Raw genomic sequence first — 25,463 nt, 5'->3', positions numbered from 1 at the left:
CCGGCAGGATCCCCCCCGTACCCCCTCCTTCCCCCCATCCAGCCCCCTTCTCCCGGCAGGATCCCCCCCGTCGCCCTCCTTCCCCCCGTGTCCCCTCATTCCCCCGGCCCAGCCCCCTTCTCCCTGGATCGCCCCCCGTTTCCCCTCACCCCCCCCCGGCCCAGCCCCCTTCCTCCCCGGGCAGGATCACCCCCGTCCCCCCTCCTTCCCCCCCGGTCCAGCCCCCATTCTCCCCTGGATCGCCCCCTCCCCACAGGATCCCGGCCCCCTCAGCCAGACCAGGGTCTCACCTCCACGTCCTCTGAGGCCAGGATGTCGTATTTACTGGCCCGGCCGCCATCCCCCTCCTCATCCTCGTCTTCCTCATCGCTGTCCAGGGAGTGTTTCCCCTTGAACCGGCTCCCTGGCCCACTGGCCCCCAGGCCAGGCTCTGCCAGCTGGGGAGAGGGATGTTAGGTCTCCTCGGTCACCCCGAGAAACAGCCCCCCCCACAAGGCACCACTACCCGGGTCACCCCGACACACAGCCCCCCCCCGATACCACCCCATATCACCCCGACACACAGACCCCCCCACACAGATACCAACCCCTGGGTCACCCCGAGACATAGCACCCCCCACAGATACCAACCCCCGGCCACCCCGACTCACAGCCTCCCCCCACAAGGCACCACCACCTGGGTCACCCCAACATACAGCCCCCCACACACACAGATACCAACCCCAGGTCACCCAGACACACAGACCCCCCACCCAGATACCAACCCCTGGGTCACCCCGAGACATAGCACCCCCCACAGATACCAACCCCCGGCCACCCCGACTCACAGCCCCCCCCCCCCCGGATACCACCCCCAGGTCACCCTGAGACACAGCCACCCCCCCCCCCGGATACCACCCCCTGGGGCACCCTGAGACACAGCCCCCCCCCCCCGGATACCACCCACCAGTCCCCCTGAGACACCCAAGGGGGACACCTAACACAGCTCCCACCCACTCCCTGGTCATACCCTCTGAGGGGCCCCCCTCCTACCCCCAGTTGACCCCCCAACCCCCCAACAGGGACCCTGTGCCCTCTGGAGACCCCCCAATACCCAATGTCTCCCCACCCCACAGAGATCCCTCGCCCCCTGGGGGTCCCCCCACACCCCATCCCCGTAACTCACCTTCTTCTTGGGAATGGCCAGCTCCTCCTCCTCCTCGTCCCCCTCGGCCTGGTCCTCGAATGTCACCTTGCGCTTGGGCATGGTGGTCTCTGACGGTCATGGGGGGAGAGGAGAGCTGGGTGAGAAAGGGGGCGTCCCCCAGTGCCAACCCCCCCAGACGGGCCTCACTGCCCCTCCCTGGGGTCTGCCTGCAGCCCCACAGGGAGGAGCGCTGAAGAGACCCTATGATAAAGGGACGATCCCAAAGCGACGCTCTCCGATAACAAACCGAGGCCCACGGAGCGCTCCAGTCACAAACGAAAGACCCTACAATAACAAACCGCCACTCAAAACAGACGATAGTGGGAGCTGGCTAAGCAGGACCCTGCCGTAACAAACCAACGACTCACAAGAGACCCTGCGCCAACCCACCAGGCCCTGGCAGAGGAGACCCTACGATAACAAGCCCCACATGTCCCAGCCACGCCCGCCCCACCTGGTCACTGATAAGCCCCTTATCCGTGGGCAGTGGTGCAAGTTGGGTGGTGCGCGCCGGTACCGGCAAGAGATTTTTAGCGGGTACGGGGTACCGGAAAGACTCGGAACTAGCCCCCCCCTCCCCCAGAGGAGGGGGTGGGGCTGTGCTCTGTTCCTTAAAGGAGCAGAACATGGCTAAGGAGGGCACTCATTCTTTATATGGCTTTAACAGCACAATACATACGCTAACAAATTTAAACAAAGCCCTTTTTTTCCGTCTGTTAGCATATGTATTGTGCTGCTCAGTTGGTCAGGAGTCCTTGGGGGAACGGAAGGAATTTAAACAGTGTTTTTGATTCTGTTTCTCCCCACTGGTCTGAATTATCCACGACATTCATCTCAAAGAAAGAGGCAGAGGTCCACAGATTTGCAAACCTAAAAACCCGTGTTCTGCTTTAAACCATCTCAGCCCATGCCAGGTTTATGAACATTCAAAAGTTAACTGCAAAGGAACTATAAGGTGGATAGAAAGCTGGCTAGATCGTCGGGCTCAACGGGTAGTGATCAATGGTTCCATGTCTAGTTGGCAGCCGGTATCAAGTGGAGTGCCCCAAGGGTCGGTGCTGGGGCCGGTTTTGTTCAATATCTTCATTAACGATCTGGAGGATGGTGTGGACTGCACCCTCAGCAAGTCTGCAGATGACACTAAACTGGGAGAGTGGTTGATACGCTGGAGGGTAGGGAGAGGATACAGAGGGACTTGGACAAATTAGAGGATTGGGCCAAAAGAAACCTGATGAGGTTCAACAAGGACAAGTGCAGAGTCCTGCACTTAGGATGGAAGAATCCCATGCACTGCTACAGACTAGGGACCGAATGGCTGGGCAGCAGTTCTGCAGAAAGGGACCTAGGGGTTACAGTGGACGAGAAGCTGGATACGAGTCAGCAGTGTGCCCTTGTTGCCAAGAAGGCTAATGGCATTTTGGGCTGTATACGTACGGGCATTGCCAGCAGATCGAGGGATGTGATCATTCCCCTCTACTCAGCACTGGTGAGGCCTCATTTGGAGTACTGTGTCCAATTTTGGGCCCCACACTACAAGAAGGATGTGGAAAAATTGGAAAGAGTCCAGCGGAGGGCAACAAAAATTATTAGGGGGCTGGAGCACATGACTTATGAGGAGAGGCTGAGGGAACTGGGATTGTTTAGTCTGCAGAAGAGAAGAATGAGGGGAGATTTGATAGCTGCTTTCAACTACCTGAAGGGGGGGTTCCAAAGAGGATGGATCTAGACTGTTCTCAGTGGTGGCAGATGACAGAACAAGGAGCAATGGTCTCAAGTTGCAGTGGGGGAGGTCTAGGTTGGATATTAGGAAACACTATTTCCCTAGGAGGGTGGTGAAGCACTGGAATGGGTTCCCTAGGGAGGTGGTGGAATCTCCTTCCTTAGAGGTTTTTAAGGTCAGGCTTGACAAAGCCCTGGCTGGGATGATTTAGTTGGGGTTGGTCCTGCTTTGAGCAGGGGGTTGGACTAGATGCCTCCTGAGGTCCCTTCCAGCCCTGAGATTCTGTGATTCTATGAACACTGAAGCCTGTTACCCTGAATGTGGGCCCGCCAGTGCCCCCCTGGCTAAAAGTGCAGTCACACCTGAACAGCTAAAAATGAACCTGGCCCTTTTCGGCTAAACGACAGTCATGTCACTGGCTCCATCTCTGTTGTTACATAACAGATAAAGCTCCAGTGGGGCGTGGGGCTGGCACAGAGGGTCTCAGGTACGTGGTGTGATTGTTCAGAATCTCTTTGGGGAATAGTCATGTAGGTGAAAGAGCTGATACTTATGATCACACTATTTCTATGCGTGTATATTCCTCCTGGCATCTGACGTTACAAATAGTAGCTCTGGTTACTACACGTCTGCTCCTGTGGCAACACCCACAAGGTATTCAGCCAGCGCATGAAGGGACAACTCGAGCTGAATGGCCCATTAAGGAACCCTCAGCTCACAACGGACCCTGGAAAACGCCTGGCTACACTGAATGTTCTAACCAGAAGAGGGGTGGGGGTGATGGGCGTGTGACTTGGGCATGTGACTCCAAACACCATCTTCCACGATGAGACCAGATTTCCCTTCACTTGGCACTTGGCACAAGCTAAAAGGCCCTGGCCTGGAAGCATCTGCATTTGGCCTCTTTCCTGCTCCGGCCTCTGGACTATGAACAGCTACTAACGGGAGCTTTCGAACCAAGGGACTGAGGACTTTGAGGTAATCTGGAGCCTTCATATTTCCTTGATCCTTTGCAGATGGATTTATGAGCTGGATCTGGTACAGAGACTGTCCTAGCCTCATTGACTGCTGAGTTCTCCCTTGCAATGGACAAAGATCAGATGTCTAATGACTTCCTCACAAGTCAGCAGCCTTTGATACCTGCGGTATAAGCAACACAGCCCTTGCTTGAGTGGTTCTGTCCTTTCCTCTCCACTGTCAAAGCCTGTTCCCACTGAACTCAACAGCAAAACTCCTTTTGATCTCCATGGAAACAGAATTTGGCGCCAAGAGGTCAGAGAATGTGATTTTGATCAATTGCTTCTCTGTCCAGAGCCAGTTCTCATGCACGCTCTGCCAGGCTGATTTCCACTGCCCCTCCTGTATGTCATGCTGAGGAAAATAACGAAACACAGGCTGTAGTTCTAGCAAGATGCACATGGCACACACAGTTCGGTGCCTCTTTTCCCTCAATCCCAGCTGGTGCAGCATCTTTGCTTTCCTGTGCCTGGCGGAGAGCGATGCTTAGAGAAAGGCCGAGGCTTCGTTTGGATGTAAGGGAGGCACTGACCGCGTGTGAAGGGAACCGGGGCGATGGTCTTTCCGACCCTGCTTTCGTTTAAGAAGTTTTCAATACGAGGTGCTGCTGGATCCTCAATGACCCCTGGAAGTACAGGTGGCACCAGGGGCCCAAAGCCTCGTTTTACAACCGCAGCTCTCAGCAGACGCAGCTGTAACGTTCTGGGCAGGTGAGGGGGTGTCGAGGGGACGGGGGCAGCGTGGGGACAGAGTCCCAGGCAGGGCCCCGTGGGGAGGCGACTTGCCCAAGGAAGGATTTCGACTCGCACCCCTGTCTGGGGGTCCAGGCTAGTACACACTGGCCTAGAGCTAATACATATTTGCATATGCAAATGAGCTCCCTTCAAGATGCCCCCCCCTTTCCCGGCCTGCCTGTACCTCGCAGGGCCCCCCCCACCCTCCCTGGGGGAGACCTGAGGGGCAACCCCCCATCCCAGCGTCCTAATTTGCATATGCAAATGACGCTCCCACTCCTCATGGGGATAACCCCGGCGCCCCTCCCGGCGCAGGGCAGGGGGCGGGGCCCCGATTTCAGACCCCAACAGCCCAACCAGGGGACACCTGGGAACGTCTTAATTTGCATATGCAAATAACCTACAGCTCCCCCCGGGCCAGCCCCGCATGGGGGCGGCCCCATAGGAACGGGGGGGAGGGGCGGCCGCGCCCTCCAGGCCCCACCCCCTCATTTGCATACGCCAATCACCCCCTGGGGCCTGGCACAGGCCCCCCCTGGCGGGGTCATGGCCCCCCCCGGGGAGCAGGCTGCCCCCCCACCTGGGGACCCCACAGCCCCCTCATTTGCATATGCAAATCAGCTCCCCGCTAGCTGCGCCGCTCACCTGTCTCCGGAGCTCGCAGGGCACCTCGCGCAACAACCACTTCCGGGTCAGCCGGCCCTCCTTCCGGCCCGGATGTGACGTCACCACTAGGCCGTTACCTCCCCTCCGCCCCGCCCCTCGCCCCGGGTTGGTCCCGTTGCTCGTCGTTTCCTCTCATTGGCTGGGGCTGGGCCCCCTCGAAATTTGGCAGTTGACCCGCCCCCGACAGGGCCTTACAGGAAGTGACGTCACCCCATGGTTTCCGCCCGACGGACGGCAATGGGGGCGGGGCTGGAGTGAGGGCAGGATTTAAAGGGACAGGAGCCTATGGTGGGGGAGGGGAGTGCGGGAGGAAGAGGAAATGACGTTGCCTCCTGGCAGCCGCTGGCTTCAGCCCATTGGCTACCATGGGGAGCGGCGTCATGGCAACGTTTAAAGGGGCAGCGCCCGGTTTTCTCAGACCCCCCCCCCCCGCGCGGCCCCCCAGGGCCCGGGGGGGGGGGGGGGGCTGGGAAATCCCCTCAAATACGTGTCCCCCCCATCCCCGCCCCCCCCCGCGCAGGACCACGTGCCCCCACCCCCAGCACCGCCCCCCCGCCCCCCATCACGGGGCCACGCCCCCCATTACCGCATCTGGGGGACACTCTCCCCGCCCCTCCCCCCCACGTGCCCGCTTTTGTCGGGGTCCCCCAGACACCCCCGAGCCCCCGTGGGGGGGGGGTGGAGCCTCCCTGGGGCCCGCCCGCCCCTCGGAAGAGCCGGTGGCGTTTCGAACCCGGGCGCCCCCCGCGGCCACCTGCCCGTGTCGGGGTCCCGCCTCGGGGTCCCCCTTTCGGCCGGGGCGGAGATCAGAGGGAGGCCGGGGGCGCATCGGGCGGGGCCCTGGGAAAACCGCCCCCCCTTGGCCCCCGGGCACGGTGCCAGCCAGGGAAGGAACCGGGAGGGGCCCAGCTGCCCCGGCTTAAATTGTGGGGACCCCCCTTGTATTTCTCCAGCGTCCGTCTCGCCTTTGCCCCCGGCCCCCACCCAGGAAGGGGCCCCCCCCCCAAGGCAGCCAGAGCCCCCACAGGTGGGCTACAGATGTGCTAGGAGCCCCTAGTGTTTAACCAGGGCTGGTCTCCATTTGTTGGGGGGGCACCTCCTAAGCTGGGGCAGCCCCCCAATCCGTCTCCAGGCCCCCCCCCACATTCCCCCAGGAACATGGGTCTCTTTAGGACCAAGGGGAACTCCAGACTCGGCAACTCCCCTGGGGTTAGTTCCTTGTTCTAGCTGTTCTGTTCCCCTGCCTAGTAAGGTGCCCTGGGCGGGGAGAAGAAGGGGGCCCGGAGGGGCTGTACCCAGAATATCCACTGGTGCACCCCCTCCCCGGCGGACACACCAGCAGCGACAGGTGTCGGGGGCTCATAGCTGGGTTGGGGGGACAATTGAGGTCAGATAGCTGGACCTTAAAAGTGACCCCTGCTCTGCCCCAGAGAGAGAAGGGGAAGGGAAAACTGGGGACCCCCCCCACCCCAAAGAGGGGCAGCAGATTTCCAGGACAAAGGTGGATCCGGGATCCGGCTGAGCACAGACAGAGGAGCGCAGGAGAAGGCAGGTAAAGGCCCCACCCTAGGGCTGGCACCCTCCGGAGAGGAGAGGCCCCGGGTGCTATCCCCTGCCCCCGGAGCCAGCCAGGCCCCACCCTGGGGCTGGAGTGGGGCTGGTGCCCCCTAGAGGGGACAGGCCCCATGCCCCATTCCCTATCTCCCCCTTCCCAGGTGCCCGTCCACATGAAGTTGCACGAAACCAGCGTCCTGGGCTACTCCCGCGTGGCGGCGCCCCCCGACCGGCAGGGGCGGCTGTACAAGAAGAGCGAACGCAGCAGCAGCTACCAGCGGCGCTGGTGCGAGTTACGGGGGAACCTGCTCTTTTACTGGGAGCGGCAGGGGGACCGCGAGCCGCTGGGGCTAATCCTCCTGGAGGGCTGCACCGTGGAGCTGCAGGAATCCGCCACGGAGCCTTTCACCTTCGAGATCTCCTATTCCCACGGGCCGCCGGGCTACCGGGCTTACAAGATGGCTGCTGAAGACCAGGCCTCCATGGAGGGCTGGGTGCGGGCTCTGAGCACGGCCAGCTTCAACTACCTGCGGGCCCTGTTGACAGATCTGGAGGGACAGTACCGGGCCAACGGGGCCCTCGGGGCGACACCCCTGGAAGAGAGGGCTGCGCAGCGCAGCCCATTGGTGGCAGAAGTGGGATTGCCAGACTTTGAGGGGCTTCACCGCCAGTTCGGGGAGGAGATTATGAAACTGAAGGCGAGGTGGAGGGAGGGGAGAGCAGGAGGGGACCAGACAGTGCAGGGGGACCTGATTGATTTGGAGTAGGAGCAGGGAAAGGAGGCAAGCCGGGGGGGGGGGGGAGTGGGGAACCCAGGGGCAGGCAAACCGGGGGCTGCAGGTCAGGATTAAGGGGCACCAGCCTTGGTGGTTTGGGATGACTGGGAAATGGGGACAAAATATTTGTCAAACATTTACACTGTGAAGATGCCTTTACAATAAAAAAATTGTTCGATCCAGGCCCTGGTACCAGCCTTGTGACTTCACCCTTTGGTCACATCCAGACAGCAGCAGGGGGCGCTGTGGGGAGCAGGAGCACTGACTGCCAGGGGAGAGCTCCCCCTGCAGAGCCCCCGCCCCACCCTGCTCCAAGCGACAGCGCCCCCTAGCGCGGCACCGAGGCATTGGGGTCAGCTCTTAGGTCTGAGAACGTCCCAGGTCGTTTCGGCCAATCCCCACCTGCGCCGAAGGAAGATCTCGTGTCACGGAGACCAGCAGAGAAGGAGACGCTCCTCCAAGGCCGACGTAGCCCGTACCCGCCTGGGGCAGGATCGTCCCCATCTGTCCCTCCAGACTCTAGCTCTGACCTCCTTCAGCAACGGTGCCGGAACCGTTTCTGTTCCAAGCCCCTGCCCTTGGGGAGAGGACCCAGTCCCCCACCGTCCTCCCCGAACCTACGCAAGCACAGAGCTTCGTGGCGTTGGCCTCCCACAATTCACAGCCCAGCCCCTTGTGGCCACTGCTCGTCCACCCAGGCAAGATCTCTAACCTGATAGACCTTGCTCCCCACCCACAGAACCCAGGAGTCCTGGTTCCCAGCCCTCCCTCTCCCCCCCCCAACCCACTAAGCCCCACTTCCCTCCCAGAGCTGGGGACGCTCGCTAACCTCTCACAGAGACTGACAACTCAGCAACCCTCATGCCGGTGACCCAGAACAACCCCAGCACCAGGACCCAATGACCCTCTGTGATGAAGTGGGGAGTTTTCTTAATGGGTCTCAGTTTCCCTCACATGCTGCACGATTAACCAGGTGGTGGGACAAGGGCGTCGGCAGAGACCCCTAGCGGACCAGGTGTGAGTGCCCCAACTGATGAGCCTGGCCTGGGCAGCAAGCCAGCCAGTTCTGACCAGCTGGAGATCAAAGCCATGTGTGCAGACACACATGCAGCTGGCAGCCCTGGGCTCTGGGTCTGACCAAGATGGACCCGTCCTGCTCTCTGTGCTAACAATGAACGTTTCTCCGCTGTTCCAGAGGCCTAACAAACCCTTCTGGGGTACCCCCCTGGCTGGGAGTCACTGCTGACTGCAGAACTCGGGGTGCAGAGCCCCTTTGGGGCTTCCCCAGGTGTCCTACTCAGCTGGACTCACTGTGTGGAACGGGTGCTGAAGGATCCGAGGTCGGCCCAAGGAGGCGTACCCTAGTGTGTGTGCGCGCCCTGGAGAGGGCCCCAATTCACGGCTGTTCAACTAGCACCAAGCCTGTTCCCCCATGACACCCTCAAAAGACTTTCAAGGAACCAAGACCCACAGTCCAAGGACTCTCAAAGAACTATGACCCTCAAAGACCCAAAGATCCTCCAAGACCCCCAACCCAACAACCATCAAAGAGCCAGGATCCCCAATCAGCCAATGATTCTCAGAGATCTAAAACCCAAAGGCCTTCAAAGAACCACAACCCCCAACAAGCGAATGATTCTCAAAGACCTACAATCCAGTGACCCTCAGAGAGCCAGACTGACAACCCAATGACTCAAAACAGCCATGACCCCCAAGGAGCCAATGATTCTGAATTGACCCTCAAAGAACCAATGACCCTCAAAGACCTAGAACCCAATGACCTTCAAAGAACCATCATGACCCACCAACCCAGCTTTCAAAGAGCCAGACCCCCAACCCAATGACCCTGGAAGAGCCCAATGACCAAAGACCTAGAATCCACTGCCCCTCAAAGAACTGTGACCCCCAAGCCAATGACCTTCAAAGAGCCATGACCCCAATCAGCCAATGATTCTCAAAGATCCATCACCCACAACCCAAAGACCCTCAGAGCACGATACCCCCCAATCCAGTGATACCCCCCTAGAGCCCATGATTCTGAGACCTGCAACCCAAACGATCCTCAGAGAGCCACCCCCCCAACCATGACGCCCAAAGAACAGCGCTGCATCTTCCAAGTTTGCAATTTTTTTTTTGTTAACCTTTTTAAACAAAGCGACAAAATAAAATCTCAGAGAATGAGGCACGAACAACAGAAAGGGTCGGGGAGGGGGAATGGAGAAAGAGGAGAGATGTAAAATGTAAACATCCGGTTTTCTGCCCTTCCTGCCCAGGATGGGGGTGGCATAAAAAGAGAGACTAGGGATTGGAGCCGGGGCAAGGGGGCGGGAGCTGTATCTCTATATTCCAGTGTCTGTCCCATTAAATAAGACCTCATGGCCAAACCCAAAATGTCTGTATACATAATTACAATACCGAGACATATATATAATATATGTGTATAGAGAGACACGTATATACAAAGGGTGGGAGGGAGAAAGGGGGGGCTTGTTGGGTGGCAGGTGGGAGTTACATTGGCTGGGGGGGGCAGCTGGCGGCATGGTTTGGGGGAGAGGTGAATTGTGGGAATGAGGTTTGGCTGGAGGCAAAGAGCAGCAATGTGGTCTCTTGCTCCAAGGAGCCACTCTACAAGGTTAAGTTAAAGCCATGTCTTGCAAAGAGGGGAAACTGAGGCAAAGGGGGAAGAGACCGAGCTGGGGGATAGAACCCAGGAGTCCTGATTCCCAGCCCACCCCCACCCTCTAACTCACTAGCCCCCACTCCCTGCCTGGAGGCAGGGATAGAACCTAGGAGTTCTGGTGCTCTTTGCTAGCTTTACACAAGACAGTGGGGGTTGGGGGATTCCCATTGGGTCAGCCCCACTCCTCTTCCAGCCAGCGTGAAAGTGTTAGCCTCCCATCTGAGACCCCTGCTCTCCCTCCATGGGGCCAGTGGGTGTCCTCTAGTGGTCGCACAGCGTACCACAGTCAGAGAGAGAAAATTCCAGTTATCGTAAGGGTGTTTGTTCATGCTTTTTAAGGGGCCGGGGGGGGTTTGTTGGGTCTGGGGGGACTGGAGTGTGTTGATGGTTGGGGTGAATCACAAATAAGCCAGGGAAGGGGAGGCAAGGAATTGACAAGACAAGAGATAACCAAGAGAGTATCCCGGGGGAGGGGGGGGGGGAGTATTGTCTAAGAGCCAATTTAATATCCCCCCAGGGCAAATTAGGGGGGGGCTATGGGGTGCTAGTCGGAAAAAGTCCCATAGCATCAGCCACTGGGGGACTTTATTGGCTTCTTGTCCACCAACACTGGGGACTCGATAAACTTTATCACGGCTCTCATGTGAAATAAACTTTATTGATACCCATGTCTGCAAACACTGGGACATCGATAAAGCTCATCCCAGCTCTCACATGGAATAGGATATTCTGTCTGCAAACACTGGAGTGTCGATAAAGCTCATCCCAGCCCTTACATGGAATGCCATGCTCTGGCTGCGAACACTGGGTTGTCAATAAAGTTCATCCCCCACTCTTACAGGGAAGAAACTTTTTTGACACCTTGTCAGCAAAGTGGGCCACCAATAAAGTTCACCATCTTTCCCAGAAGGCCCCAAAGGAGACCATAACAGTGGGCCGCCAGGGTACCACACAAGTAATGAAGCCCCAGGTGGGGACAAGGAATGAACTTTATTGAAAGCCCAGCATTGGCAGACGAGAACAGTCCAGTTTGTCCAACACTGGGCTATCAATAAAGTTTACTCCTTGCCACAAAAACCCTGTGCTGGGAGATGGAAGAACTTTCTTGTTCTCTTGTCTGCAAGCACTGGGCTATCGATAAAGTTTCTCACCTAGCACGTGACTTTATCGACACCTTCTTGAGAGGCGGATGAGCTTTACTGATGCCCTGTCGGGGAACACCGGGCTACAGATAAATAAAGAAATGTGGTGTTGGGACAAGGAGGAACGTATGCCCTGTCCGCATACACTGGGCTGTCAATAAAGTTCATCCGTCTTGCCACTGAAAGTCCAAGGAGAAGAACTTTATTGATACCTGTGTCCATCAACAAGAACTGCGTTTGGGGGTGAACAGCACAAAGAGGAGCACTCCTGCTAGCATGGGGGCAAGAGGGTGGCCCTTAAAACCAACCTCTCCCGAGCAGAGGGGCGGGGGGAGTGTAGGGCTGGAGTGGTTAAATAGTTTAAAGGGGATTCTCCTATATACAGTAAACGGGCTGGACTATTAATACAATTATATTCTGGTTAAGACTTGAGGGGGACGCCCCACACCCCTGGAAAAGCGCTTGGAGGGAGGGGTGTACCTGTTCGTTCCACCGACGGGAGGGGAGGACACAGAAAGCGGGGGGGGGGAGAGCACAGTAGTCGTTTGGCTTTCAAAGTCGTTAAGCAGGTCCCCTCCTGGCAGGAGGAAGATTGTGGGGCGCCCCCTGGAGGCTAGCTCAGAGCTCAACACTCTTGTCCTTTAGATTCCAGCTTCCTCCCAGCCGGCGACCCCACCCCCATCTGAGTCTCCTCACCCCTTGGTCCTTGGCTAATCTGTGGTGGGGTCGGAGGCAGCAGGGCCCCCCCGCTGTCCCACCCCCACTCAGCTCAGAAGTAAGTGTCCTGCAGCACAGAGCCTGCTGGGGGATCCCCGTCTTGCCCCCCGTCCTCGGCGCGGGGCGGGGCTTTGGCCTCCTTCCGGCGCATGGAGACCTTCCTCTCTTTCTTCTGCTTGGCCTCCTCCTTGGCGCGCTCCTTCTGCTGCTTCCGCTCCAGCTTCTCCTTCTCCTTCTTCTCCTGCTTCTCCCGCTCCTTCGCCAGCCGCTCCCGCTCCTTCTCCTGCTTCTCCCGCTCCTTCGCCAGCCGCTCCCGCTCCTTCTCCTTCTTCTTCTCCTTCGCTCCCCCCTTCTTGGGGCCCGCCAGCGGCGTGTTGTTCCCCGTGGGGGAGGGCAGAGCGGGGTGGAGCCCTTCCGACACCACCTGGCCTGGGGCAGTGGCTGGAGTGGGGGCAGCGGAGACGGCCAGGCTGCCCATGGGGTGGGCAGGGGAGAAGTTGCCCCCCGTGCTCGCCCCACTGCCGCCGCGGGCCGCCCGCTGTTTGAAGCCGGTGAGGCTGAGCAGGCTGGCGCTGGAGGTCAGCGGCGGGTTCATGCGGTGACACTCTTCGTGGATGGCGCGGGAGCCGTGGAGGCGGCGAGAGGGTTTATACTGCAGCTCCCCGCGGGTCTCGCGCCACTTCTTGAGCTGCGTGGCGTTCTCACGCTCAATCAGCGCTTCCGTCACCGGCAGGTTCACCACCTGTGGGCGGGAGGCGCAGGTCAGACCCCCGGCGGCACAGCGCCCTCTGGAGAACTAGCTTGGGGTCTGCCCCGACCCAGAGCGCCCCCTACTGGGTAATCCGTCCCATCCCTTGCAGCACAGCACCCCCTAGTGCAGGGGTTGGCAAACTACGGCCCACGGGCCAGATCCAGCCCACCAGCCGTTTTAAGCTGGTCCTGCAAGCTCCCGCTGGGGAGCAGGGTCTGAGGCCTGCCCAGCTCTGGCACTCAAGCCAGGGCGCTGGGTCTGGGGCCGCACCAGGCAGCTCCTGGAAGCCGTGGCATGACCCTGCTCCAGCTCCTAGGCGCTCCAATGGCCCCCTCTGGCGCTCCAATGGGAGCTGCAGGGGCAGTGCCTGCAGATGGGGCAGCGTGCAGAGCCACCTGGCCGCACCTCCGCCTAGGAGCCGGAAAAGGGACACGCCGCTGCTTCCAGGAGCTGCTTGAGGTAAGCGCCGCCTGGAGCCTGCATCCCGAGCCTCTCCCCATGCCCCAAACCCCTGCCCTGATCCCCCTCTTGCCCTCCGAACCCCCCCATCCCAGCCCGGAGCACCCTCCTGCACCCAAACTCCTCAGCCCCACCCCAGAGCCAGCACCCCCCTCCCTCCCCGTCCCCCCAACCCCAATTTTGTGAGCATTCATGGCCCGTCACACAGTTTGTATTCACCAACGTGGCCCTCGGGCCAAAAACTTTGCCCACCCCTGCACTAGTGCCACACTGGCGCCAGCACCAACTGCCAGGGAGAGCCCGTACTCGCTCCCTGCAGCACAGCGCCCTCGGGCGTCGGGGCCAGCCCTGGCCGCCAGGGGAGACCCGTACTCGCTCCCTGCAGCGCAGCGCCCTCGGGCGTCGGGGCCAGCCCTGGCTGCCAGGGGAGAGCCCGTACTCGCTCCCTGCAGCGCAGCGCCCTCGGGCGTCGGGGCCAGCCCTGGCTGCCAGGGGAGAGCCCGTACTCGCTCCCTGCAGCGCAGCGCCCTCGGGCGTCGGGGCCAGCCCTGGCTGCCAGGGGAGAGCCCGTACTCGCTCCCTGCAGCACAGCGCCCTCGGGCGTCGGGGCCAGCCCTGGCCGGCAGGGGAGAGCCCGTACTCGCTCCCTGCGGCACAGCGCCCTCGGGCGTCAGGGCCAGCCCTGGCTGCCAGGGGAGAGCCCGTACTCGCTCCCTGCAGCACAGCGCCCTCGGGCGTCGGCGCCAGCCCTGGCTGCCAGGGGAGAGCGCCCCCTGCTGAGTCCCTGCCCCACTCCCTGCAGCACAGCGCCCCCTAGCGCCGCATTGGGGCCAGCTCTGACTGCTATGCGACAGCGCCCCCTGTTGAGCCATGGTGGTCTCCCTTCCACATCCTGAAGCAGCCAGGCCCTGGCTCGGTGCCGCCGGGCGGGGCTCACCTCCAGGATGAGGAAATCCTCTTGCATGCTCTGAGCTGGCAGGTTGCGCAGCTTCTCCATGGTTTCGTACATGCCCTGGCAGCTGCGCAGCTTGTCCACCGAGCCCAGCGTATTCCGGAGAAGGACCAGGCCCACCCGGAAGACGATCTTCACCCCTGGGGTGGGGAAAGGGTAGAGAGACTGGTGTGAGTCATGGGGTTTCAGGGACCTTTGTGCTGGGTGTCAGCCATGCACACATAGGGAGGAGAGCAGAGGTGGGGTCAGCTGGATGGGTTGGATGTAGGGTGACCAGATAGCAAGTGTGATGGGGGTGGGGGATAATAGGTGCCTATGTAAGACAAAGACCCAAATATCGGGACTGTCCCTATAAAATCAGGACGTCTGGTCACCCTAGTTGGATGGGACGTCTGGGTTGATGGATTGGGTTGCGTTGAATAGAATGACTGGGTTGGATTGGATTGGGTTGAGTTGGATGGGATGGTTGAGTTGATGGAAGATGAGTTAACAGATTAGGTTGATGCAGTGAGTTGGGTTGGACGCATGGTTGATATGGGTTGGGTTGATCAGATGGATGGTTGGTTTGGAAGGACTGGGTTGAATTGTATAGAGTGGTTAAGGGATGGCTGGTTGATTTAGACTGGGTTGAATGGTTGGTTGGGTAGGATGGCTGGGTTAGATGGATCAATGGGTGATTGGCTGGTTGGGTTGGATGGGGAATGGGTTGGATTGGTCAGATGTATGGATGAGGGACAGGTTGGATGGTCATATAGATGGACAGTGGGTTGGATGGGACAGTTGGATGGATAGGAAATGGGTTGGGCTGGTCAGAAGGATGGATGGATGGTTGGGTAGGTCGGATGGATGGATGGCTAGTTGGGATGGGACGATGGACGGATGGTTGGTAGGGTTAGACTGGTCAAGAAGATGGATGGTTGGCTGGGATGGGATGGGAGATCGGTTGGCCTGATCAGATAGATGGGATGGCTGGATGGATGCAGGATGGGTTGGTCACATGGACGGATGGTACCATTGGTCAGATGCACAGATGGGACAGCTGGATGGATGAGTAGTGGGTTGGGTTGGTCAGACGGATGGATGGGTTGGGTTGCTCGGACGGATGGATGGGTTGGGTTGCTCGGACGGATGGATGGGTTGGGTTGCTCGGATGGATGGATGGACGGACGGACGGAGAATGGGTTGGGTTGGGTTGGGTCGGACGGACGGACCGAGAATGGGTTGGGTTGGGTCGGGTCGGACGGACAGAGAAGGGGTTGGGTTAGTCAGATGGATGGATGGAGCGAGGGTGGGTTGGGTTGGTCGGATGGATGGATGGACGGATGGAGAACGGGCTGGGTTGGTCAGACGGACGGATGGAGCGAGGGTGGGTTGGGATGGGACGATGGACTGAGTTGGAGGTTGGGTTGGGTTGGTTTGATTGGCTGGGTTGGACTGCATTGGGCTGACGGATTGGGCTGGGCAGTGACACTCATACGGAGGGCTGGACGGACGTACAGAACGGGGGGACGTCTCACCCTCGCAGAAGAACATATCCCAGACGCGCAGCACCGAAGCCCAGGGCAGGGTGCGGGAGAAGATGCACATGAACCACTCCGTCATGTAGAGGATGGGGTCAATCTTGTATTTCTTCAAGTGCCGATAGGCCATGGGGGATGCCCGGCGCAGCAGGGCAAAGAAGATCTCTCCATCCAGCTGGATGGCTTCCTGCCGGGGGAGGGGAACACATCAGCCCCTGCTCTGGCTCTGCCACCCCCAAACACCCTCCCTTGTCCCTCCATCCCTCAACACTCCCCCTTCACTGCTCACCCCCACAAGGCTCCCCATTCACTGCCATCAACCCCCGTCCTTCCCCATCCCCAACAGCAACACCCCCCTCTCCACGAAGGATCACTCGGCAGAACCCCCCTCGCAGAGAGGGGCAGGCGGACGCCAGCCCCGAGAGCGCCCTGCCCTGCCCCACCAGCGGGGGTGCTACTCACCAGCCCTGCGCTGTAGTAGCCTGGCAGGTACTTCTCACAGATCTGCACCAGGCACCAGAAGGCTTGCTGCGGGGACGGAGAGAAGGGGGAGACATCAGACAGAGACAGAAACCAAGAGAGGATCCAGCCCCAGGGCGCAGCTGCGCTACGTGGACAGACGGGGTTTCTCCCCTCCATGGTTAATCCAGCTCCTTCTGTCGACCAGGCCTCATCTACCCTGGGGTTTAGGTCGACCTCACTGCGCTGCTCAGAGCGAGATTGTCCTGGCCCGGGGTGACCCAGCTGGGTCACTCGAAGTTTGAGGTGTAGACCAGGTCTCAGACGCCCCAGAGAGGAGACCCAGACACGCACCGAGGATATGTACGTACACACACACACACACACGTGTTCCTAACCCACATTAGCGAACTCGGCTGGAGACAGCAGCTGCGGCGTCGCTGGTATTTTAACCCCGGTAGCTCCCGCGGGTTAACACACACGCTGAGGTTTTTGCAGTGCAGACGCGCCCAGCCAGAGGCAGACAACGCAGGAACGGGGGGAGAAGGGGAAACCCCCCAACACGTGTAACAGGGGAACGAAGCTGCACGCGACGGACAGACTGACCAGACTGGGATGGACAGAGCGACAGACAACGCTTCGGGCTGGAGAGCGAGAGAGGGAGGAAGAAACGGGAGCCGGAAAACAGACACACAAAACACAATCGTGCAAAAGAGACATGGACAGACAGACAAAATGCACAGACGCTATGTCAGATGGGAGGGGTATTGCCCAGAGAAGGGACAGAACCCTGGAATCCTGGCTCCCAGCCCCCCCGCTCCCCTCCCAGAGCCAGGGAGAGAACCCAGGAGTCCTGGCTCCCAGCCCCCCCGCTCCCCTCCCAGAGCCAGGGAGAGAACCCAGGAGTCCTGGCTCCCAGCCCCCCCCCGCTCTAACCACTAGACCCCACTCCCCTCCCAGAGCCAGGGAGAGAACGAACCCAGGAGTCCTGGCTCCCAGCCCCAAATCCAAGAAGTGCCCAGAGGTAAAACCAGCCAGACATGTAAGAAGCAAGAGGGGATCGGGGGAGGCGTGACGCTGGGGCTCTCCCAAAAGGGGGGGGCTCTCACTCAGCCACCGGGGGCGCTAGCGGGCGGCTCGTACCTCAGCGGGCATGTGCATCAGCAGGACGGCAGCCACGGGGGCCTGGGCCTGGCAGTACCCCTCGTCGGGCCGGTAAATGGTGTAGGCCTTTAGGATGCGGTATAAGTCCTGCTGCCTGTGGGAGGAAAGGGAGGAGGGTCAGACACACACAGGGGCCTTGCCCTCTAGGGGGCGCCGGCTCCAGCCCCAGGGCAGGGACTGGCTGGCTCAGGGGACGGGGGATGGGACGCGGGGCCTGTCCCCTCTAGGGGGCGCCGGCTCCAGCCCCAGGGCGGGGACTGGCTGGCTCAGGGGACGGGGGATGGGACGCGGGGCCTGTCCCCTCTAGGGGGCGCCGGCTCCAGCCCCAGGGCAGGGACTGGCTGGCTCAGGGGACGGGGGATGGGACGCGGGGCCTGTCCCCTCTAGGGGGCGCCGGCTCCAGCCCCAGGGCAGGGACTGGCTGGCTCAGGGGACGGGGGATGGGACGCGGGGCCTGTCCCCTCTAGGGGGCGCCGGCTCCAGCCCAGGGCAGGGACTGGCTGGCTCAGGGGACGGGGGATGGGACGCGGGGCCTGTCCCCTCTAGGGGGCGCCGGCTCCAGCCCCAGGGCGGGGACTGGCTGGCTCAGGGGACGGGGGATGGGACGCGGGGCCTGTCCCCTCTAGGGGGCGCCGGCTCCAGCCCCAGGGCGGGGACTGGCTGGCTCAGGGGACGGGGGATGGGACGCGGGGCCTGTCCCCTCTAGGGGGCGCCGGCTCCAGCCCCAGGGCAGGGACTGGCTGGCTCAGGGGACGGGGAATGGGACGCGGGGCCTGTCCCCTCTAGGGGGTGCCGGCTCGGCTCCAGCTCAGGAAAGAGACTAGGAGGTTCTGGTCCAAGGGGGGCTCCCCCCGGTCACTCACCCGTGGCCTCCCCTGGCGGCAAACATCTCGTGGAAGGGGAACTGCCGGTGCAGATCCTTTTCAATCACATCCAGCCACTTGGGGTCCCCGGGCTGGCGCTCCAGGTCCTAGGGGTCACGGGGACAGGGGTGAGACTCGGCCCCGGCTGCCCGTCACCCCCCGCCTCTCCCAGCCCCCCAAAACCAGCCCGGAGGGGGAGCCCGCGCACCTCAAATTTGCCGGGGTTCTGATCCAGGAGCTCCTTGCTGTTCGACAGCAGCTGCCAGGCTTTGGCCCGGAGAGACGAGGGGATCCCCTTCCGACAGCGCAGCTTCACCTACGGGACAAGAGCCGCCATGGGGCCCCCACAGCGCCCCCTGCTGGGCGAGGCGTGGAGCGCCCCCCACGGCGCCCCCTGCTGGGCGAGGCCGGGAGCGCCCCCCACAGCCAGCCCCTCGTCCTCCCCACGGCGCCCCCTGCTGGGCGAGGCCGGGAGCGCCCCCCACAGCCAGCCCCTCGTCCTCCCCACGGCGCCCCCTGCTGGGCGAGGCCGGGAGCGCCCCCACAGCGCCCCCTGCTGGGCGAGGCCGGGAGCGCCCCCCACAGCCAGCCCCTCGTCCTCCCCACGGCGCCCCCTGCTGGGCGAGGCCGGGAGCTCCCCCCACAGCCAGTCCCTCGTCCTCCCCAGGGCGCCCCCTGCTGGGCGAGGCCGGGAGCGCCCCCCACAGCGCCCCCTGCTGGGCGAGGCCGGGCGCGCCCCCCACAGCCAGCCCCTCGTCCTCCCCACAGCGCCCCCTGCTGGGCGAGGCCGGGAGCGACCCCCACAGCCAGCGCTGCCCCTCCCCACAGCGCCCCCTGCTGGGCGAGGCCAGGCTGAAGCAGCCGGGAGCTCCCCCCACAGCCTGGCTCCCCACAGTGCCCCCTGCTACTCACCTTCTGGAATCGCCGCGAGAGCCATTTATCCCAGTGGGAAAACATATCGAGCCATTTGAGCTCCCGCTGCCGCGCCACGTCCACCGGGATGGCGCTCTCCCTGCGGGGGGGGAGGGGATCAGAGACACGGCGCGGCCACACCCCACCAGCCAGTACGGCAGGGGAGGCCTGGCAGCGGGGCGAGCTTCCCCACAGCAGTGCCCTGGAGGGGGAGCGGGGCCGCTGGCGCTGGGAGCTTCCCCACCCAGACGAGGGCCCGGGAGGGGACTGGGGGGGCAAGAAGCAGACTCCCCCCGTTGGGGCACGTCGGCTCCCAGCCTGCAACGGGAACTGGGGCCTATCAAACCATCTAAGAGAGACCTCGGCACCCCCCACAGCCCTGCCGGTGCCCCTCACTCCCGACCCGCAGCCCCCTGCTAGCCCAGCCCTGCCCCCACAGCCCTGCCGGTGCCCCTCACTCCCGACCCGCAGCCCCCTGCTAGCCCAGCCCTGCCCCCCCACAGCCCTGCCGGTGCCCCTCACTCCCGACCCGCAGCCCCCTGCCAGCCCAGCCCTGCCCCCCCAGCTCTGCCACTGCCCCTCACTCCCGACCTGCAGCCCCTGCCAGCCCAGCCCTGCCCCCCCAGCTCTGCCACTGCCCCTCACTCCTGACCCGCAGCCCCTGCCAGCCCAGCCCTGCCCCCAGCTCGGCCGGTGCCCCTCACTCCCGACCCGCAGCCCCTGCTAGCCCAGCCCTGCCCCCCCAGCCCTGCCGGTGCCCCTCACTCCCGAACCGCAGCCCCCCCCAGCCCTGCCGGTGCCCCTCACTCCCGACCCGCAGCCCCGCCCCAGCCCTGCCGGTGCCCCTCACTCCCGACCCGCAGCCCCCTGCCAGCCCAGCCCTACCCCCAGCTCAGCCGGTGCCCCTCACTCCTGCACCCCAGCCCCTGCCCTGCCCCCCCAGCCCCGCCGGGGCCCCTCACGCCCGACCCGCAGCCCCTGCCAGCCCAGCCCTGCCCCCCCAGCTCTGCCGGTGCCCCTCACTGCCGACCCGCAGCCCCTGCCAGCCCAGCCCAGCCCTGCCCCCCCCCAGCTCTGCCGGTGCCCCTCACTCCCGACCCGCAGCCCCTGCCAGCCCAGTCCCGGGCTCCCCTGCCCCCAGCTCTACCAAAGCTCCATCCCAGGGATGTGATGGGCGGGTTTGACCGGGAAGTGAAATGAACAAGGTCCCGAGTGGAACACACCAGCCCGGTTTCCATCCCCCCAGGAGGAAACAGGTTGGGGCCGAAACGATTCTGCGGCCGGTTGGGCCAGGGAGGCTCTGCACCAGCCCCGCAGCAGCAGCCGCCTCCCGGCACCAGCCCCCAGCTCTCAGTTCCCGCTTCCCGAGCAGCCTCCCTGCCTGGTCCACTGCTGCCCCCTCCCCTGAGCCCGGATCCAGCCCCAGGCTGGGGAACCGGCTGGCTCGGGGGGAAGGGGAAGGGGACGCGGAGCCCCCTAGGCCCACACCGGGGAAGCCACCCCGAGCTGATGCCCTGTCATGTGATGAGTCTGCTGGGTCTCAGCCAATGCGCCCCCGGCCTCTCCATTCCCCCCCCCCCCCCCGGGCGATGAGCAGCCCCCCAGCAGCCAGGCCCAGGGCAGAACGGCCCGTGGAGCTGGCCCTGGGGCATGGGGGGCAGACTGAGCTCCACTCCCCAGGCCCAGGGTAGGGGGTGGATGGGCGGGGGGAGGGCGGAGAAACAGGAAGAGCAGGGAGGGGAAACAGGAAGTGGTGGCTTGGGGCTGCCTCATTGAGAAACTCAGGAAGGGAAGCGGGGGCGTTCGCAGGAGCGGGGGGGGGGGAGACGCCCCTTCTCCGCCATCGCCCCCCACTGCAGAGCTGTGGCTGCAGGGTCTGTCTCCCCCCAGGGCCCAGCCCAGCCCCTGCCCCCCACGGCCCAGCCCCTGCCCCCCACGGCCCGGCCCAGCCATCCCACGGCCCGGCCCCTGCCCCCCACGGCCCGGCCCCTGCCCCCCAGGGCCCGGCCCAGCCATCCCACGGCCCAGCCTCTGCCCCCCAGGGCCCGGCCCAGCCTCTGCCCCCCAGGGCCCGGCCCAGCCCAGCCGCCCCAGGGCCCGGCCCCTGCCCCCCACGGCCCAGCCGCCCCACGGCCCGGCCCAGCCCCTGCCCCCCAGGGCCCAGCTCTGCCCCCCATGGCCCAGCCCAGCCATCCCAGGGCCCAGCCCCTGCCCCCGTCGGCCCAGCCACCCCACGGCCCAGCCACCCCAGAGCCCAGCCCCTGCCCCCCAGGGCCCAGCCACCCCACGGCCCAGCCCCTGCCCCCCAGGGCCCAGCCACCCCACGGCCCAGCCCCTGCCCCCCAGGGCCCAGCCCCCCCACGGCCCAGCCCCTGCCCCCCACGGCCCAGCCACCCCACGGCCCAGCCACTGCCCCCCACGGCCCAGCCCAGCCATCCCATGGCCCAGCCCAGCCATCCCACGGCCCAGCCCCTGCCCCCCACGGCCCAGCCTCTGCCCCCCACGGCCCGGCCCAGCCATCCCACGGCCCAGCCTCTGCCCCCCACGGCCCGGCCCAGCCATCCCACGGCCCAGCCTCTGCCCCCCAGGGCCCGGCCCAGCCCAGCCGCCCCAGGGCCCGGCCCCTGCCCCCCACGGCCCAGCCGCCCCAGGGCCCGGCCCCTGCCCCCCACGGCCCAGCCGCCCCAGGGCCCGCCCCCGGCCCCCCACCGCCCTGCCGCCCCCGGGCCCGGCCCCTGGCCGGCCCGGCCCAGCCGCCCCAGGGCCCGGCCCCTGCCCCCCACGGCCCAGCCGCCCCAGGGCCCAGCCCCTGCCCCTGCCCCTGCCCCCCACGGCCCAGCCGCCCCAGGGCCCAGCCCCTGCCCCTGCCCCCCACGGCCCAGCCGCCCCAGGGCCCAGCCCCTGCCCCTGCCCCCCACGGCCCAGCCGCCCCAGGGCCCAGCCCCTGCCCCTGCCCCCCACGGCCCAGCCGCCCCAGGGCCCGGCCCCTGCCCCCCACGGCCCAGCCTCCCCTGGTTCCAGCCACTGCCGCCCACGGCGCAGCCGCGCCAGGGCCCAGCCCGTGCCCCCCACGGCCCAGCCCCCCCAGGGCCCAGCCCCTGCCCCCCACGGCCCAGCCCCCCCAGGGCCCAGCCCCTGCCCCCCACGGCCCAGCCCCCCAGGGCCCAGCCCCTGCCCCCCACGGCCCAGCCACCCCAGGGCCCAGCCCAGCCATCCCATGGATTGTCCCAGTCTTCCCCCCCCCCGCCCCGCAAGCTTCAGCCCCTCCCCACCTAAGCCCCATACACACCCCCAAGTGTCCCCCCACATCCATACCTGGGCCCAACATCCTCACCTCTTCCCCCGGCCCCGCTCGGTCCCTCCCTAACAGGCCCAGGCGCCGCTCCCCACCCCCTCTGATCTGGCCCCTCGTCCCGGTCTCCCCCCGGCTCCCATCCCTGCCTGGATCAGCCCCTCGGCCCAGCCAGTCTGGTCTTGCCTTCTCCCCTGCCCCAGATCAGCCCCCGGGCCTAGTTCCTCCACTCAGTCACCCCCTCCCCGCCCGCATCGCGGGGCAGGCCCTGAGCCCCAGGGATGGGCAAGACCCCAGCCAGCGTGGAAAGACACCGGCTTCAGCCAAGCCACCCATGTGCCGAGCGGGCCAGGTCTCGGCCCTGCCCCCCAGCCCCCGACTCCGACCAGGGCTAGTTTGGGGGGGCGAGGGGAGGCCGGGGGGGGCCGGGCGGGGGGGCGATCTCAAGTTCCCTAGGAGTTTTGTTTCGGCCTGGGAGGGGGATTGAGGGGCAGAGACTCCCCCAGGGATGGAAAACGGGCCTAAGCGGGCTCCAGGCCTGGCTCCCCCAGGGCGATATGGGGCTGCGGCCTGAGGCAGGCACAGGAGGGTCGGGAGAGCCAGAGAGATCCCTGCTCCAGGCACTCCCTCGCCACAGCTCTGGGGGAGGCTGCCAGCACCCGCAGGCTCTGCACGGCTCTGGGCTGAGACCCAACCCACTCGCTGCCTGCCGGGGACCGGGACTGGGGGCCTGACCCTGGGAACAGATGGGAGCTGGTGCCCCCTAGAGGGGAAAGGCCCTGGGCCCCATTTCCCACCCCCGGGAGCCAGCCAGGCCCCTGCCCTGGCGCCAGACCGGAGCCAGCGCCCCCTAGAGAGGAAAGAGCAAACGTGACGGGGGGGGGGCTCGGGTACTCACAGCATCCCCGAGTGCTGGTTGCCCCCCAGGAAGCCATATTTGTCTGTTCGGCGGTAGGCCAAGCCATTGATCTCCGAGTCCGAGCCCAGGGAGCTGACGTCGTCCAAGAACCCGGGGCCACTCAGGGACTCCAAGGTGCCCGACATGAGGCTGACCGAATCCAGGTAACTCAGGGTGTCTGGAGCCGGCGGGGGCCTGGGAGGTGGGATTCCAGGACCCAGGCTGGACTGCGACCCCATGTCCTGGGAGGCGGTGGACCCTAGGTCTGCAGGCCCCTCCGTCGCAGTGGGAGAGCTCTTCTCCGGCACCACCGGGCTGGGCGCCACCACCACCACGGACGGCGAGGGGAAGGGCGCCGGGAGGGGCTTCACCGGGGTGCGCGGGGCTGCAGTTTCCGTGGCGGGAGACGGCGTGGGAGAGGCCACCGCCACAGTGACCGTTTCCGTGGGACCCGTCGCCACGTCGACCCCTGCCATCTGCATCGTTTCCATGGAAACCGTCCCTGTGGCGGCCGCCATAGTGGCTACGGGTGCTGTTACCACAGGAGATGCCACCGAATCGGCGTTGTTGCCCGTCGGCCCTGGACACGCCACCCCGCTGCTCGTCGCTGCTGCCACGCTGCCCGGCGACGCCGTCGCGTTGCCTAGAGACACCGCCACATGGCCTGTAGGTGTCGGAGATGCCGCCAGGTTGCTTGGAGATGCCGCCACAGTGCTGGTTGCCGCCGCGGTGCCCAGTGACACAGTTCCGCTGCCCGTCGCCGGCGGAGATGTCGCCAGGCTCCCTGTCGCCGTGGGAGACGCCGACGCCCCGCTGCCCGACGCCCCGCTGCCCGTCGCCGGCGGAGATGTCGCCAGGCTCCCTGTCGCCGTGGGAGACGCCGACGCCCCGCTGCCCGACGCCCCGCTGCCCGTCGCCGGCGGAGATGTCGCCAGGCTCCCTGTCGCCGTGGGAGACGCCGACGCCCAGCTGCCCGTCGCCGGCGGAGATGTCGCCAGGCTCCCTGTCGCCTGCGGAGACGCCGACGCCCCGCTGCCCGTCGCCGGCGGAGATGTCGCCAGGCTCCCTGTCGCCGTGGGAGACGCCGACGCCCCGCTGCCCGTCGCCGGCGGAGATGTCGCCAGGCTCCCTGTCGCCGTGGGAGACGCCGACTCCCCGCTGCCCGTCGCCGTGGGAGACGCCAACGCCCCGCTGCCCGTGGCCCCGTTGCCCCCAGGCCCGGCCGTGGCCGGGGGTCTGGGCGCCGGCGGGGCTGGCGTCGCCATGGCGCTCAGCTTGGCGGCGTAGAGCGCCGAGCGGGGGGCGTTGTACCGGGGTGGGGGCGATGGGGTGTCGCCAGCCCCCATCTCCATGGCGACAGCCGGCTCCTCCCCCCCCAGCCCTTGGGGGGGCGGCCTAGTGGCCCCCACCGAGGCCTGGGCTAGAGTGATGGGGGAGGGAGGCGGAGGCAGGAGCCTCGCTGGGTCTCTGCCTTGGCCTCAGCATCCAGCAACCAGAAGCCAGGGCGGCCCCCCCCCCAGGCTGCGCGCGCAGCCCGGCAGTGCCACGTGGGAGGACGGCCAATCCCAGGCCGGGAGGGCAACCGGGCCAGCCAATTAGAGGGGAGGAGGGGGAGGGCTGTGGGAGGGCGGGTCCGAGTGAGCGGGAGCAGCTCCGGGATGGGCCAATCAGGGCAAGGAAGGTCGGGGTTCCGGCCAATCGGGCAGATGGCAATCAAAAGAGGAAGGGCGGGTGAGCGAAGGGCTGGGGCGATGGGGCGGGACCAGTGGAGATGTGGCCAATCACAGCACAGGTATAGCCCCAGCCACCCAATCGGAAGGTGAGGTTAAACCAATCACCACAGAGACAGGAGAGTCGGGCCTGTGAGAGGAAGGGGCGGGTCTAACTCTACATTCAACCAATCCTAGGAGGACCGGCGTCAGCTCAGCCAATTAGTGGCAAACAGGGTCGCAGCTTAACCAATCAGTGTCGGGGACACCTCCAGCTGGCGCCGGTGGCCCA

General features: G+C 64.3%; 3 protein-coding genes across 5 annotated transcripts in view; 1 reads left to right on the top strand and 2 right to left on the bottom strand.

Moving 5' to 3' along the window:
- CD2BP2 (CD2 cytoplasmic tail binding protein 2) overlaps nucleotides 1-5,444 on the bottom strand; it is an 8,721-nt gene extending 3,277 nt beyond the window's left edge. For 2 of the 3 annotated variants that reach the window (XM_045016323.1, XM_045016325.1), the window contains exons 1-2: nucleotides 5,303-5,444; nucleotides 1,166-1,263 (exon numbers count right to left, since the gene is read on the bottom strand). In XM_045016323.1, coding sequence (XP_044872258.1) covers nucleotides 1,166-1,246 — 81 coding nt within the window. In that variant the 5' untranslated portion in view covers nucleotides 1,247-1,263; nucleotides 5,303-5,444. Of the gene's footprint in view, nucleotides 1-1,165; nucleotides 1,264-4,455; nucleotides 4,549-5,302 lie in introns of all 3 variants that reach the window. The other variant, XM_045016324.1, reaches the window with a different exon arrangement.
- Nucleotides 5,445-5,962: 518 nt separating this feature from the next.
- LOC123370093 (sesquipedalian-1-like) lies at nucleotides 5,963-7,655 on the top strand. The gene is made up of 2 exons (XM_045016333.1): nucleotides 5,963-6,875; nucleotides 7,039-7,655. Exon 2 carries the CDS (start codon nucleotides 7,051-7,053, stop codon nucleotides 7,642-7,644), a length of 594 nt encoding a protein of 197 aa, XP_044872268.1. The 5' UTR covers nucleotides 5,963-6,875; nucleotides 7,039-7,050; the 3' UTR covers nucleotides 7,645-7,655.
- A 1,148-nt stretch (nucleotides 7,656-8,803) lies between these two features.
- On the bottom strand, nucleotides 8,804-24,965 carry LOC123370081 (TBC1 domain family member 10B-like). Its single transcript, XM_045016317.1, has 10 exons — nucleotides 24,571-24,965; nucleotides 23,463-24,249; nucleotides 19,273-19,372; nucleotides 18,569-18,676; nucleotides 18,361-18,467; nucleotides 17,477-17,591; nucleotides 16,337-16,402; nucleotides 15,872-16,061; nucleotides 14,340-14,494; nucleotides 8,804-12,934 (listed from the first exon to the last, which is right to left on the bottom strand). Exons 1-10 carry the CDS (start codon nucleotides 24,812-24,814, stop codon nucleotides 12,245-12,247), a joined length of 2,562 nt encoding a protein of 853 aa, XP_044872252.1. The 5' UTR covers nucleotides 24,815-24,965; the 3' UTR covers nucleotides 8,804-12,244.
- Between the last annotated feature and the right edge of the window lie 498 nt (nucleotides 24,966-25,463).

The sequence above is a fragment of the Mauremys mutica genome, chromosome 4 (genome assembly GCF_020497125.1).
Source record: "Mauremys mutica isolate MM-2020 ecotype Southern chromosome 4, ASM2049712v1, whole genome shotgun sequence".
NCBI classification, from domain to species: Eukaryota; Metazoa; Chordata; order Testudines; family Geoemydidae; genus Mauremys; species Mauremys mutica.
This window is presented reverse-complemented; position numbering and strand designations above follow the sequence as displayed.

Bases quoted from the DNA above. Each gene is read 5' to 3' on its own strand.
- LOC123370093 (XM_045016333.1), top strand. From the start codon at position 7,051: ATGAAGTTGCACGAAACCAGCGTCCTGGGCTACTCCCGCGTGGCGGCG.
- LOC123370081 (XM_045016317.1), bottom strand. From the start codon at position 24,814: ATGGAGATGGGGGCTGGCGACACCCCATCGCCCCCACCCCGGTACAAC. The intron at 18,677-19,272 runs GTGAGTAGCAGG...CTTGTCCCGTAG, and splicing joins TCTCGCGGCGATTCCAGAAG to GTGAAGCTGCGCTGTCGGAA. The intron at 17,592-18,360 runs GTGAGTGACCGG...TTCCTCCCACAG, and splicing joins GCCGCCAGGGGAGGCCACGG to GCAGCAGGACTTATACCGCA.